Genomic DNA, 14394 nt, shown 5'->3' with positions numbered 1-14394 from the left:
ACTTACAGGGGGACAGTTTTAAGGTTTTTTTTCCTAGGTTTTATTACTTTTTCTCAATACTAGTGTTAGACAAATAAATGTTAGTCTGGTGATGAGGAAGTCTTTGCCCGTAGGGTTTGTGAGGAAGATGGTGGTAAAGATGTACTTTCATAAAGAAAAGCCCCAGGTTTAAAATGTTCTCTGACTTCCCCTGAAACATCAGTCAGTACCTGTTGTGCCATGGCTCTGATTCTCCAATATTCAGCTTCAGCACTTGGCGAGAGGGAGGGGGCTGCCACCTTCACTTCACAGGCATCTCCACTAAAGCTTTCAGAACCACTGTGGAAATAGCCCAACAGGTTCTGTAGAGAGACACAACATCAGGCTTTTACTGTGTGTTAAATGAAGTCAGTGACTGTAGCGTTGTCCAGCCTGTTTGTGTGTAATACAAGATTCAGAGTGATCTGTCACATTACTGTCAGCCGGTCACATGCTATTTAGCATTTGATGTATCTGATGCAAAGATATTACAACTTCTTAAGTACTCTGGCCTGTGATGACTTAACAGGGCTTTTTGTTACAAGAAAGATAATGAGTTGAGACATAATCTATATGGAGCATGGAGCTACAGGATCAAGTAAGTGACTTTGTCTTCTGTCTATTTTTAGCCAATCCAGAGAAAGAAATGGATCAAAAGGTAAGTTTTCACCTATTTAACTCTTCTAATTTCATACTGGCAGGGCAATTTAAAATAAGTCTGGACTGTTAGCAACTAGTGTTGTCTGTACATGTTTAGAAAAACTGATTTCAATCTCCATTGTTCATACAACACCTTTCATTGTAAATTGACAAAGAAGCCACCACATAATCCTTACGCTTCCTTTCCTGGCTCTGTACCCAAAAACTTTTCTAAAAAAGAAAAAGCAACCTGTCAAAAGTTAGCGAGTCTATAACTACTGTGATTACATTTTGACTGTCAGCAAAAAAGGCAGTTTACCTTTACTGGCTCCAGAGTGGCAGAGAACGCATCCTGCAAGGCACAACATGCAAGCCTCCACATCTCTTCAGTAAAAACAGGCCCTGCTGTCACTAACACATACCTGCAAGGACACAGGAAAATGTTACCATGTTCAAGAATGAACTAGCTAATTCTTATTTGTAATGTGAGAAGGTTGAAAACAGAATAAAAGGCCTACTCAGTAGCTAGCTAATGATATCCAATCTCCTTGGTTGTTACCCTGAGCTATTTTTGTAATTACACTGTAGTTTTGACTTTTTTTTCCCCACTTTGTTTTTCCTCTTTAAGTAGGCATCTTGCCGGGACAAGCGCCACACACTGTGTAACTCTCTAATGCAGTGCTTATTTTGATTATGACTGTAATAACCTGAAGACTGTAAAAGGCATTAATTACCTCTAAAGACCTCTGAATTCCAACAGAAAGACCCTTCATTATTTTTCCTAAGGATTATTGACTAACTGCACATAGGTAATGTAGAAGTGCTTTTTATGGGAATCATACACATAGTAATGCCTAAAATCACAGGTTCTGAAGCAGATCAAAAAAAAGCAAGAAAAGGTTAGTAAGTCTAAAATTCATTCTTTAAATAAAAAGAGATAGATATATTGTGGACTTCTTTTGCTATGTTACCCAACCTAATCAGTCCACAAGTTCTTCAGAGATATAAAGACATCCTTTTTTGAATATGCTAACAGAGTGAACAGACTGTGTTACCTGATACAAGAGCAGCCAACTCTGGAAATAATTTCTGTTGGTTCTGCCACACAGGCTACCAGCAACTTGAAAAGATCTTTCAGCATAGTATTGATCATATTTTCATAACCAATATCTATAAGGAAAAGACACAGACTGGTTTTAACTTCATTGCCTTTTCATTATAATTAAACAGTCTTGCTACACTTACTGCTATTCAGAGACTTTGCAAAACCAAATTCTTTTAATGCAGCTATCACTAGAGTTCAATTTTGAAACATGCATCATATCAAACTGAAATAAGAACAATCCTTTTGATGTTAACAATATAAAATGTCTGGACTTAAGTGGTACTGGAGAAATTCTGTTAGATCTTGTTTCTGGTATTATAGTTCTTTATGAATGATGTCTCAGTGTCTTCTTTTGGAAAGTATAATATAGACTGTGATGATTTAATTTTGAAGATAGCCCTGCTCTGAGCAGGAGGCTGGACTAAATAACTTCCGTAGGTTCCTTACAAGTTAATTTTTTCCATAATTCTAAACCCTATAAAGGAAGAAAAAAACCCCAGACAGAAAAAAGTTTTCACCCCTCCTCCACTTATTTTATGCTTGAGCAACCAAAAAGCCATGAAACTATCTCCCCAAGTAGCTATTCAGTAACATGCCCCTGGTGACTGGCAGTAGATGTGACAGTACAATGACATACCTGAGTGTATGAAATTTTGAATGTGCTCCACTACGAGTTCACAGGAAAGGCCAATGGCATGCTTGAAATTAGCAGATGCCACATCCCAGTAAGAATGGTCACCATGGCTGCGATGGAGCCAAAGAGACATCGTGGGAAGAAGAAGATGTACAACTGCATAAATGCCAAATCCTGGTCCTTAAAATAAACACAGTGATGGTTGTATGTTTTTGCTTACAAAGCCTACACGCACAGTAAATTTGCTAAGTTGTTTGAAGCTTGAGGCCAGGGGTGATGTGAAAGAAAGCAGGTTCTGAAACTTTTTTTGTGGGATGAGCGGGGCAAGCAGTTTTGGCTCTAGTTGTGAGGTAGTATATGAACATTTAAGCTGACTGTTTATCTGCTGTCTTTCCCAACAGGTCTACGGGACTATGTAATTTTCTTTTTCCATTTCCTGGACACCAGGCAAACATTTTCTGTGGCTACAACATTGATAGAGTACTGCACCTCTTTATTAGTGCAATAAATGTAAGAGTATGTTCAACATACTCTTACAAGATGTCTTTTGTCAACATAGAACAATGCACTAACTGGAACAACAGAGCATGCTCTAAGAAAATCCCTTTCTACTTGAGAATGTCTCTGTGCAGCTCTAGCATGAGTAACACATTTTACAGAAGTGGTTTAGGATTCTAGGAAGTTTGGGTCAGGGCTCTACTAGCTCACATTTTATCAAGCCCTTTCATTACCAGGTGTCTTGGCAATGTCCCTTACCAGGTGTCTTGGCAATGTCCCTCAGCAATTCAAAGAGCAGATCCAAAGTAGGAGGCTGGTGCTGACGGGGACAGTTGGATATAGCTGTTGTTAATTCTTCCAGCAGAATAATCCAGACATTAATAAGGCCTACAAGTAACAAAACAAAGATTAAAAGCCATGAGTGAGATACTGCATTGACCACAGGTGGAACTTGCCTTCAGAAAGTGATAGAGGCTAAGAAATTAATTAACTTAAAGATCATGGGTTCTTGCATGTTCATTATTGCTGTGTAACGATTGTGGGCAATACCAACTTTTAAAATGATGGTCTCCTTTTCCTTCCCTTTTTATTAAGCGTATGTTTTGTCCCATCCTTCCTCCTCCACATACACCTTGTTCTGGTCTTCTTTCTTAGTTTACTACTCCCACTAGTCCAGTCTCTTTAACCTTAGGTATGTTTTTTTTAATGGGACATTTTACACATCTCACTACCCTTGCAAATGCTGCCCAGAATGGATTATACTCATTTAGGTTATGCTTTTAGGTAATGATCCTAAGGTGACTAGCCATAACTTAACTGGGTCTATTTGTTACCCAGATTTGAACAGTAATAATGTCTCATGAAGTATCACCAGGCTGCCACACATGTCTTCTTTAGATGTTAAGAAGTCACAGATAGAAGAGTATTAAATGAGGATACGACAGAGCTGGACAACTACCAGAACAGCAGTTATGAACTCACAGTGCTACCTGTGTCCTATCTACATCAGCAAACATAGACCCCTGAAAGATTATGGGATACAACTAGTTTTCAGTAGAATTTTGAAGATGGTTAGGAATTGCTGCCCTTTAATTCTTTACAGATTACTTAAGTACTTACTAGTTCCCCATGACATTATGAATGACTAGAAGGATCTTGCATATTACATTCATAATGTTCCTGCAATGTATAGTGTTATTCCTGAGCTAAGTCTCCTTAAAAGGCTATGGGTTTATTAGGCTAAAACGGATTTTACTTTGGTTCACTAATAAGCCCATCTTCTCTGCCACTGGTAGCCATGCTGATGTAGTCTGTGTCTGCATGATGATTGCTGGCTAATTATGTTCCAAAAACCAACAAAAAACTCTGCAAGGGAACTTTAAGATACACTGAGTTTGCTGACTGCAAGAGTCTTCCTAAGAATCAAGTTAAAAACAGTGAAATCATTACTTAGTAACTGGGTTGATCATTTATTTATTCACACCACTTCTATGGGGCAGTATATACGGTGACATTTTCACTCCTTTACTTCAGCTGTGGTCTAGAAAGTATTTTTGTGTTAGGTCTCAGAAATGCATACTGGTTGTATTATGAATATCAGGATACTTAAAATATTATTAAATAAAATATTATCTTGTCTTGAGAGGGGTTGTATTTTTCTCATATATGAGCTGTATCTTTTCACATAAAGAAGGTGACATGACCTGAACTTCCAAGCTCTGTGTGCGCACATGTGGGTGTAGACAACAGGGAGACAATAAACTATGAAGTTTTTCCCCTCCTTTTTGCTTTCAGTAGTTGGCAAAATTTACAGTGACACATGGAAGAAGCAGTTGATTAATTCCACATTTACTGCTTTCAATGCACTTACCAGTGTCATCATCAAAGTCAGAAAGGACGCACTCAATACCATCCTCACTGCTGGCTGACTGTTCCTGCACTCTTCGGGGCAAGTTAACCAGCCGGCCACTGAGGAAGATGGGTTTCAAGGGCATTTTATAGATTTTGGCTAACAACTTGAGGGTGGGGAGGAGACAGAAAAAAAAAAAGAGAAGAAAAGGTGAATATATATGTGAAAGTTTGTAAAAGCTATCACATACAACACAGGTATGGAAAATGAAATAAAAGCTATGAAAGCAGCATAATGACAGCATCTGTTCTGTTCATCCAGCAATAGTGTAAATGAAAAACACAACTAGAGGCCAGAAGTCTTCTGTTCATTGACAAGTAAGCGGTCGGGGTAAGAAAGAGAAGGAGAAAAGCAATTTAAATAACACATTTTTGGGAAGGGAGTATGCTCCCTCCTCATTTGTGAAAGACAAATGTTAGTACTTACTGGTTGCACCAATGACCTAAGAAGCTCCATTAGCTGTACACAGAGTATTTTTGAGCTTTGAAGGACTAAGTAAATACCAATAAAAGGTCCTGTACAGGTTTACTTCAGAGATTCATTGCCTGAATTGTTCATTGCACAACAAATACAAATTTTGCAGAATTGTGCTATAGCTGGGATGCTACCAGTATTTCACCAGGCCTTTCTAAAGTTAACCATGTATTTAAAACACACAGAGAGGATTGGTTTCTAGTCATTCCTGTTCTTCTTCTACTGGCAAGTTAAAAGGTATAACAAGATAAAAATGGCTGCTTCTTTTAAAGAGGAGAAAAATATTTCTGCCTCATTGTGGCATGAGGTTTGTAAGGATGAGGAAGAGCGATGTGATGCACATATTGTACAGATAGAACACACATTAGATATACATGTATGTATTCCCTAAATTTTTTTAAGTGAACAAGATAGCGAGTACAGTTTGATATGTCTGCTGTTTATTATTCTGAGCTGCCTTATTCTTTCCTTCTCCTCTCAGTCTTGTGTACTGAATCCACCCATTGTCTCTGAATTTAGATATTAAGTCCTTTCAGCTATGGTAATTATCCTTTGTTACGCATTTGTATTTACCCAGAAAAAACATGGCCTGGGTCCAACAAAAAGACCTGCAGGTACTACAGAAATACAAACAACATTAGAAAAATCAGACAAAAAAATGTCGTAATAACCCTGGATAATAATCTATGCTGTGTGCAAGGAGATCACAGGAAACATGCCAACGTTCTAATTGTTAGAGATTTGCCCCGAGTTTCAGATATGTTTTCATGGTACAGATAAGCTGCTGCTGCTGCTGCATTTTAGAGGGTGTAACCTGTTGCTTTTCTTAAGATCTGAGAATTTTTTTTTTCTTCTTCATTCCCAATACTGTTTAAATAGGAATGAATGTAGCTTTGAATATGTTACTACCAGGTTTTGAAAATTCACATTTTCCCACATGCTCCTTGGGTCTGAGTGTTTTTATCTCCTCAGTATTCCCACTGTTAGCTGGCCTAGAAGGCATGAGATTCCTTCAGATCGCCACTCTCCATCTGGCAGTGCAGGTTATTACCATCAGGCTTACCACAGATTCTGTCGTGTACATGCAAACCATTGATGCAAAGCCTGGAGGTTAGAACCATTTCCTAGGCCAGGTTAGTACCTGTATAAGATTGTTCATCATACCTGAGAACATCTCCTGAGGTAATCAAGCGCGGGAAGGCACAAGTCTGTAGATGCAGATCCTGATCCTGGCATACAGTCACCCATCTCCTTACAATCTACTTCCCCTGGGGATAGGAAAGGCAGCATTGGGAAGGACAGAAGAAAAGAAAAAACATAGCATTAGTTTTCCTTTTTTCATTCAGTTGTTCCCTAATGTCTGAATAGAATCCAAGAAACATCTTTTGTTTGATCTTATTAGATGACAACCAGATGATTCTCATACAAACAATACAGTAATATTGGTCATAGTTTATACATGGACTTTCATATGAATAAATGCTTTAATAAATACATGCCTATTTAATAACTCTTTAGTAGAGCTTTTGGGAGTTCTTATGATCATACCTTATAGTCACTTGTCACATTGACTCCACTCCATTTTTTTCCATGGGTGTATGAATTAATTACTTACTCATATTCACCCTTTGCTCAGTTAACATACACATTTTTTTCTATTCATTTGCACCCCAGTGCCCTGGAAAACTCTACCACAAGTTCTTCCGTTTAGTTTATTTGCTCCTTAAACACACCATTTTATATTTTGTGCTACGATATTTCCTTCTGCTGTCTAATTCAGGTGTCAAGGTCTCACAGTTTCAAATGTATGACATCCTCAGGCTCTAGTGTCTCCATATCACAGGTATTACTAACACTGTGGCATCAGCAGACTCCTACTTCTAGGTCAGCTTCACTGAGTGTATTAAATATGCAGATCAGTTCCAAGGCATCCTGTTGCATAGCTCCTCCCTGAGTAACTCCATTCACTCCAATGTTTTCCCTGTCTGTACAGTCTGTTTTCCTCCACTCTCAGCCAATGTTCTGCCCACCCTAGAATACTTGGCTCATAACCATTTTTCCATTTAGCCAAATACTTCCCATTCAGTGCCAAATCTGAAGCTTTACTAAATGCCTATATACATTAACTTTTTATTGCCTTAAAAGCTATTCCTATCATAAAACCCACAAGATAAATATTAAATCCTACTTTATTCTCCTTTCACTACATTTATTTGCTTTTCGATACCCTGAACTATTCCCTCCATAATGTATTTTAAAGTCTTGTCTACTATTGAGATCAGCCAAGTCAACCAGTGAAGTTTGAATACCTCAGTTCTATGTCAAAATGCACATAAATGGTAGTATATTCACTATTGCTCAGTATCATAGTATCCCATAGTCCTACTACCTTTAATACAAAAAAAGATCTTGCTTTTTGACATGTAACCATAAAGGTGACAAACTTATCTCAAGAAAGTAAAAAACCTAAAGAAATACAAGACAAGCTTTTAAGTTCTCCAGAAGGAACATGAGTTCCCTCTACTGGTTCTGGACATCAAAGTTTGTTTCTCTTTTGTAGTAATAACTACAATTCCGGTCCATCATCACAAGCTGAATTCTGCCCCCATTGAAATCAATGGTGAAATAGCTTAATAAGACAAGAGTAACATTAAAATTACATCTGCTGCAGTTAGGTGCTTCATTTAAATCAGAGTTGCTTACAGAACTAGATACCTTTGTGAATCAATACACATACAAAAAAAAGCGCCCCATTTTACTCCTCATTACAGGTTTCGCAATTTATGTAAGGGAAAAAAAAATAATCATTGCCACAGTTCAATGAAAAGTGTCAAATTCTAATGATCAAAGCAAGCCAGGAAACATGAACATGGGGGCAGAATGACCCAACACCATTTGCCTTTATTATTAAGTTTGGTGAAGCACAACAATTACTCTGCAGTGTCACCTTGACTTGACATGCCTGGTCTCCGCTGCCCTCAGTAACACAACAAAAAAAACTAGTCATGGGGACAGAGTGTTGTTAGTTGCAATGCTCATGATCTCATTGAAGGTTCAGCAGGTTTTCAGCATTGCATATGCCAAACTACTGCTGCTGAGGTGGGCAAGAGTAGAAAAGAAGCCACGTAGCTTTGGCTGCTGAATGTAAAATATACCCTATTCTGTGGCAGACAATCCATGCTGTCACTGTACAATGCCAGGCTATTTTTGCAATATTCAGGTTTTTGGGATTGTTTTTTTGTTTGTTTTGTTTGGTTGGTTGGTTTTTTTGTTTTGGTTTTTTTTGTTTGTTTTTGGTTTTGTTTTTTATTTTATTATTATTATTTAAATGAATATAAGCAAGTCCTGATGCAAATTAAGATCAAATGAAGCAGACATTTAACAGTGAGATGTATCTTTGCTGCTATAACAACTAGAAGAATTGATAGCATTAAAAATGTTTCTGAAATAATCCCTTGGTCTTGATTTTATTTTTTTTTTTTAAAGCATTCTGGACTTAATTTCTTCACTGCCTCTCTCTTCCCTACCTTACTATGTATTACATAACTGAATTCTCCTCTTCTGCAGCATCAAGTTTGACATATCATGACTTAATAGGATAAAAGGAAAATAAAAATATTTACCCAGTCCTTTGACAAACTTCATAAGGCACATAATATAACTGGTGGCGGCATTGGCAAAGACCTGGATGCTGTCTGTGTTTAGAAATGCTTCAAAGACATCAAACACTGGAGCCTGGCATTTCCCTGTGGAAATAACAAGATGAGAACTCTTCCACATCCCCCATAAAGGTGATTTTTCAACAGTTTTTCAACAATTTAACTGAATCTGTATAATCTCTTCTATCCTGGGCAGACACAGAAACGATCTTAGAAGTAAAACCTTCTCTTGCTCCTGAAGCAACTTGTGTAGCCCTTCACAAGAAGTAATACAGACTCCCTCTTTTGCCTTATTCATGAAGAATATCAGCTTATGTCTTCCCAAATGGTAAAAGCAGGCTTGAGCTCTTGAACACAGCTCAGTAGCTAACACTTCTGTTTGGTGGAGGTTTCTGGTTTAGTTCTTGATAACTGCCAAGATGACAGCAGTCACGCAGAAAACTATTCAGGCTATACAGCAACAAAGTAGCCTTGCTTTTCCTAAGTAGATTATCAGTCTTCAAAAGCTGCATACACTTACATTTTGTCATTGATCATAACAGATCTGAAAGACAAAATTTAGGAGGAAAACCGTGTTCCTTACACGTGACTTGTAACATTTAAAAATACCTTCTAATGGGGCAAAAGAACAGATTAAAGTGATTTTTCCATATTACCCAGTTTCCATACAAACATGTCTGGGAGGGACGCAAAATCATTCTTACAGCAAACATGGTTTGTAAGAGTGCTAGCTATTTGAAGCCTTGTGATTAAGTGCCTGGACAAGTACTTGCCTAGATTATCACTAAGATACCCTGATGTATAAGAGCAATAGGTTTCACACAGTAAGAAAGACAGTCCACATGAGACGTGGTGGTTGTATAGAGTATGCCTTCCTTTCTCTAGCAGGACAGTGACAAGGGCCCACCCAAGCTCAGTACTCCTGCACTACTGTTTTTCTCAAAAATATTCAAGTAGGTTTGAAGCATTTCTCTCATTCTACTCATCTGCCAGAATCTAGAGAATAAAAAGTCAGAACAATACCTCTGCTTTCCCTCCCACCCCAATTAATAAACCAGATACTTCAGTACAGTCCTGGAGTATTGCAGTGCCACTGCTAAGTACCACTGTTCAGGTAGGGCATTTAAACATATTGAATTAGTCATTGTGTCCCCAGGGAATAAGACAGGGCAACAAATGCACACATAAAACAGTCAGTGCAGTAAGTCCTTACCCATAGAGTATTCTCCTACAAGGTACTCTTTAACCTCTGACTTGCTGCTGCTGTGCACTGTTTCCAGGGCACTGAACAGGGGTCTCCATCCTGACTGGATCTGGGGAGAACACATTTCCACCAACTCTCCTATAGAGGTGACCACCTGCAGACAGTGTAGGAGAGGTTAAAAGAATAAACCAAAAAACCCCCCCGATACATAGATGAACCTTCAGAAGGAAGGAGGATGGCTTTAAACACATTGCTAGATTTCACTAAGTCAGTCCAGGTGAATTTTTTTATTTTTATTTTAGATAATAGAAGTTTTATTTAATTGCTTTAAAGCCAGGTGTTCTGTCTCTGTGCTCTACCACAATGCTGGATTGGGTCAGCAGAGCCCTCCCATCCCTCGAAGATAATTAGGGGGCACCATTTGAAGGGAATTCGGGAAACACTCTCAAGTGGACCAAGTGCACTCTGGAGACCATTCTTCTTTTGGGCATGGTAGGGCAGATACAGACACCCAGATCGGGGCTGACTTGCCTGGTCTTGGACATCCTCATCACACAGCTCTAGCTGCATGATACGCTCAAAGGGGCGGAAAAGAGCCTCATTAAAGTGAAAATGAGAAGGCTCATTCCAGTCCGTCAGCACTTCAGTGAGGATGTCATGGATGAAGGAGACAGCCTTCCGAGACACGTGCCTCTCCTTATGACAGGCAGCCTGCAGGGAAAGGAGGAGTATTATTGTTTGTCCAAGCAAAAAATTTGATTTTAGTGAGACACTTTTAAGGGAGGTAAGCACTTCATGTTGCTGAACCCTAAAAATGGCTTCACCATTAATGTGACTAAGGACCCCGCTGTGTGGAAAATGGGAGAGTACTGCCATGAAAAAAGATGACTGAGACTCTGAGCTGCTTGAAGTCCCACAGATGCATGAAGGTTTGCTGACAATTCAAAAAGCACAGAGTTAAAAATAAATAAATTAAATAATAAACCCCACAGAACAGAACTCATGTGAAATGTTGACTTTTGTTTCTACCGTGTGACCATTTTTCCCTTCAAAAAGGTAGTTTCTGCATATATTCACCATATCTTTCTATGCATGACCAAATGTCACTTTTTATTTGGCTATTTACGGAACTTCAAGTGAGAAGGTTCTCATCACTTCTGGAAGAGCTATTAAAAAATTAAACACCAGTGATCTGGATATGAGTTGCTCTGTTTTGAGCAGCTGTGCAGGTTATGCTAAAATCTGTCCTTTACCTGATGTTGTTCCTTCCCAGTAATGCCCTCATCTGCACTGAAGTCAACCAAAAAGACTGACCAGCCCTGCATTCTAAAAACATGGAATGTACTTGAGTTTAAACTGGCTTGGGGTGTTCAAAACATGAGAAGTATTTAAAGTGATCTCAGGCTGGCATCCAAAGGCAAGTGAGGCACTAGTTTTCAAGATAAAAGGCTGCTAAAGCATACAACAAAACTATTCTCTGCTATTTCTACTTCACTTAGTGGGGTTCCACTGAGACTCCCCAATGTCTGAACTCTGCTGTAAGATAGTCTACACATTATCTTGAGTCAATGAAATGAAATGCTATGGCAATTTACTGAACAGCTCATCTTAAAACTCCAGAGAAGCATGCTCCCTATAGACCTGGGCAGATGACACCACATACCTCACCAACAGAAAGGAAGGAAGTACTGCACATTTATTCAGACCAATGATACAAATCAAAAAGCTCTGAGAAGTCAAGACACCAGCATTTCACCAGATAAGACTGAAAGTTTGGCTGAGGAAAGGTCATTCGTTATGACTGAAATCCATTATGTGGCTGCTACTGGCATGCCACTGACCAGGGCTCACAAGGAAGGAGGAGGAAAGGGAAAAATGTCACCATCTTCCCAGTTGAACTGGCTTTTTGTGGGAAAAGAAAGCCTGCATCCTTTTATGGGAAGACTTGCAAGGATGCAGACCTTGACTGGGAAAACAGGTAGACAGAGGAGTTACTTGTAACCTCTTAGGGTGGTTTCAGTTTTTTCACCACAGCCACACAGGAAGTATTGTAGTGCAAAAATCCAACACACTGTACCTGGACCTGCCCATTTCAGTTATTTAAAAGTGCACTCCTCAGTGGCAATATTCGCAATATATGACACAGTATATACAGTACCTCAACAGGATTGTAACCAGATTTGACAATGTTGAGGGTTGCTATACATTTTAAGAGCTATCAAGCTTTCCCCAGCTTTTTCAGCTTTGCCATCTCTTGCACACATTCCCATTTTCTCTCCCACTCCTACCTCTACAAGGTGAGGTGCCACCAGGCTCCAGCAGCGCATAAGGTGGAGCAATGGGCGAGATTTACTCCTTACAATTCTGAGCATGGCATCACCAAGTCGGAACAAGTGAAGTGCACTTCTCCTGTCCTGGGTAGATTTTACTTCACCTACAAGAAAGTATAAGATAATAAATGGAAGCTAAGCAACACAGCAGCTCCTCCATCTCTAGATGTCTAAATTGGAATTTAAATCAGGTTAGAAATTATTAGTATTAAGTTGGGGGGGGTGGGCAGGGAGGATGGTGGGGGAAAAAAAAGAAAAAAAAAATCAATGTAAAACACAGCCTATGCCTGTGTAGGTAAAAGAACAGGAGATGGACCCAAGTTTTAAGAACAACTTATTAAACACACTTTATTTTGATTTAAGTGATCATTTTTTTGCAAACATTTTAAAGACAAGGGCTTGGAGAAGTAGTGTAGAAAAGTTAAGCAAGCAGTTAATTGATATTAAGACCTAAAACAGTAGTTTCGAAAACCTTTGGTGACATCTACAGGAAAGAATATAAACTGCAAATTATTTAGTTTTGTTTTGTCCTTTTGTATTTTTTATCAAGCAAAGGATATGAATGTAAGAAAATACTTTTCTGTTCCCCAGCCAGTAATACTTGTTATTTCCTATTGAAAGGGATTAATCTTCCGTTGCTCTTACAACATTTGGAAAGCCACTTCAGTCTCTCATTTAAAATATGCTGGTGCTTTTATCTCTAACGAAAGATGTAATCGGGGGGCATACCACTTTTAATATTAAAAAAAAGGCAATTAATTGCTTTATCCTAATTTTCATTTCATTATTACTAATTACTGTTGATTGACTACTACAGAGATGATAAAAGGATCACTTTATTAAAAAATAAAGTGATGAATGTTGAGGCCTGGAGACAAGCAAGAGCAAAAAACGAACAACTGTAAGTGTCACATTGAGAAAATGACAAGTAGCACTTCAGGGAGAGGCGAAACCGACTAAATTGGAGACATATACCAGATAAAATCCACATCTGCTACAGGACAGAACTAAACCTGTATGACTAATGTAACTTCTAAAGACACAGTACAACTGTAAGTGATATATCTTCCTGTGGGTCCAATACTTATGCTCTATTTGAGACAATTTACAGGCTTTGTAGTGTAAGGTATACGCTGAACTCTTCTGAGGAAGAGCAAGCAGGACAAATCCCACTGCTTTGTTTAACATTCTCTGGTTGTATGCTTTGTTTGCCATCACCCATTTTCTGAACACTTCTAAGGTTATCCCACTGTCAAATGTCTAACCTAAATCCACTGTCTTAGGTCTATGTTCACCCAAGTTTCCTTACTGGATCAGGATCCAAAATGGAGCTGTGATTAAATATCTGTGGATAATTAACACCCCCAAAGTCCAAGAACCAAATGAATGTCCTCTGATGTGTTTCATAGCAGGTGTGGATGTGGTCCCTCTCTAAAAAAAGCACTCAACCTTTTCTAAAGACTTTGAATTGCTCCTACAGAAAGATCTTAGACTAAATACTGTTTTATTTATACTTTTAAATTTCAATTGGAAAAATTAAAACTGTAAGAATAAAAAGCAAGTCCTGTAAGCAGTACAGTTTTATATGAAACACAGACCTCTAAGGGATCTTCACGCGATTTACCTGGCATTGCTAGGGAGTAATCAACTGTATCTGTGACTGAATGGAAAAGCTGGGCCTGAGAAGCCTTCTTGAGCTGGTAAAGGAAGCCTGCCAATGCCATCAAGTTTAACTTGTCAGCAGCATCTTCAAAGAGCCTGTGAGTAAAAGAACAGAATCTAACTGAGAAATTCATGAGATACAGACTTAAACGTGTATGTAAGAGGAAAACGCTTATCTGTACATGGCTGCTATGTGTTGGTTTTGGTGACACACTGGGTTATTGAGGGCTTTTTCATTTATACAGAAAGACTTTGATCCAGA

General features: G+C 38.6%; 1 protein-coding gene across 3 annotated transcripts in view; it reads right to left on the bottom strand.

The window, feature by feature from the left end:
• The window catches only part of ARFGEF3 (ARFGEF family member 3), a 93903-nt gene that overhangs the window by 10792 nt on the left and 68717 nt on the right, over window positions 1-14394 (bottom strand). For all 3 annotated transcript variants that reach the window (XM_049801523.1, XM_049801524.1, XM_049801525.1), the window contains 12 exons: window positions 14095-14228; window positions 12429-12574; window positions 10672-10851; window positions 10150-10294; window positions 8901-9023; window positions 6442-6545; window positions 4765-4909; window positions 3153-3281; window positions 2400-2576; window positions 1713-1827; window positions 977-1079; window positions 210-341 (listed from right to left, as the gene is read on the bottom strand). In XM_049801523.1, coding sequence (XP_049657480.1) covers window positions 210-341; window positions 977-1079; window positions 1713-1827; window positions 2400-2576; window positions 3153-3281; window positions 4765-4909; window positions 6442-6545; window positions 8901-9023; window positions 10150-10294; window positions 10672-10851; window positions 12429-12574; window positions 14095-14228 — 1633 coding nt within the window. The remainder of the gene's footprint in view (window positions 1-209; window positions 342-976; window positions 1080-1712; window positions 1828-2399; window positions 2577-3152; window positions 3282-4764; window positions 4910-6441; window positions 6546-8900; window positions 9024-10149; window positions 10295-10671; window positions 10852-12428; window positions 12575-14094; window positions 14229-14394) is intronic.

The sequence above is a fragment of the Accipiter gentilis genome, chromosome 5 (genome assembly GCF_929443795.1).
Source record: "Accipiter gentilis chromosome 5, bAccGen1.1, whole genome shotgun sequence".
NCBI classification, from domain to species: Eukaryota; Metazoa; Chordata; class Aves; order Accipitriformes; family Accipitridae; genus Astur; species Astur gentilis.
Note: the sequence above shows the minus strand (reverse complement) of the source record. Positions and strands in the feature narration are given on the sequence as shown.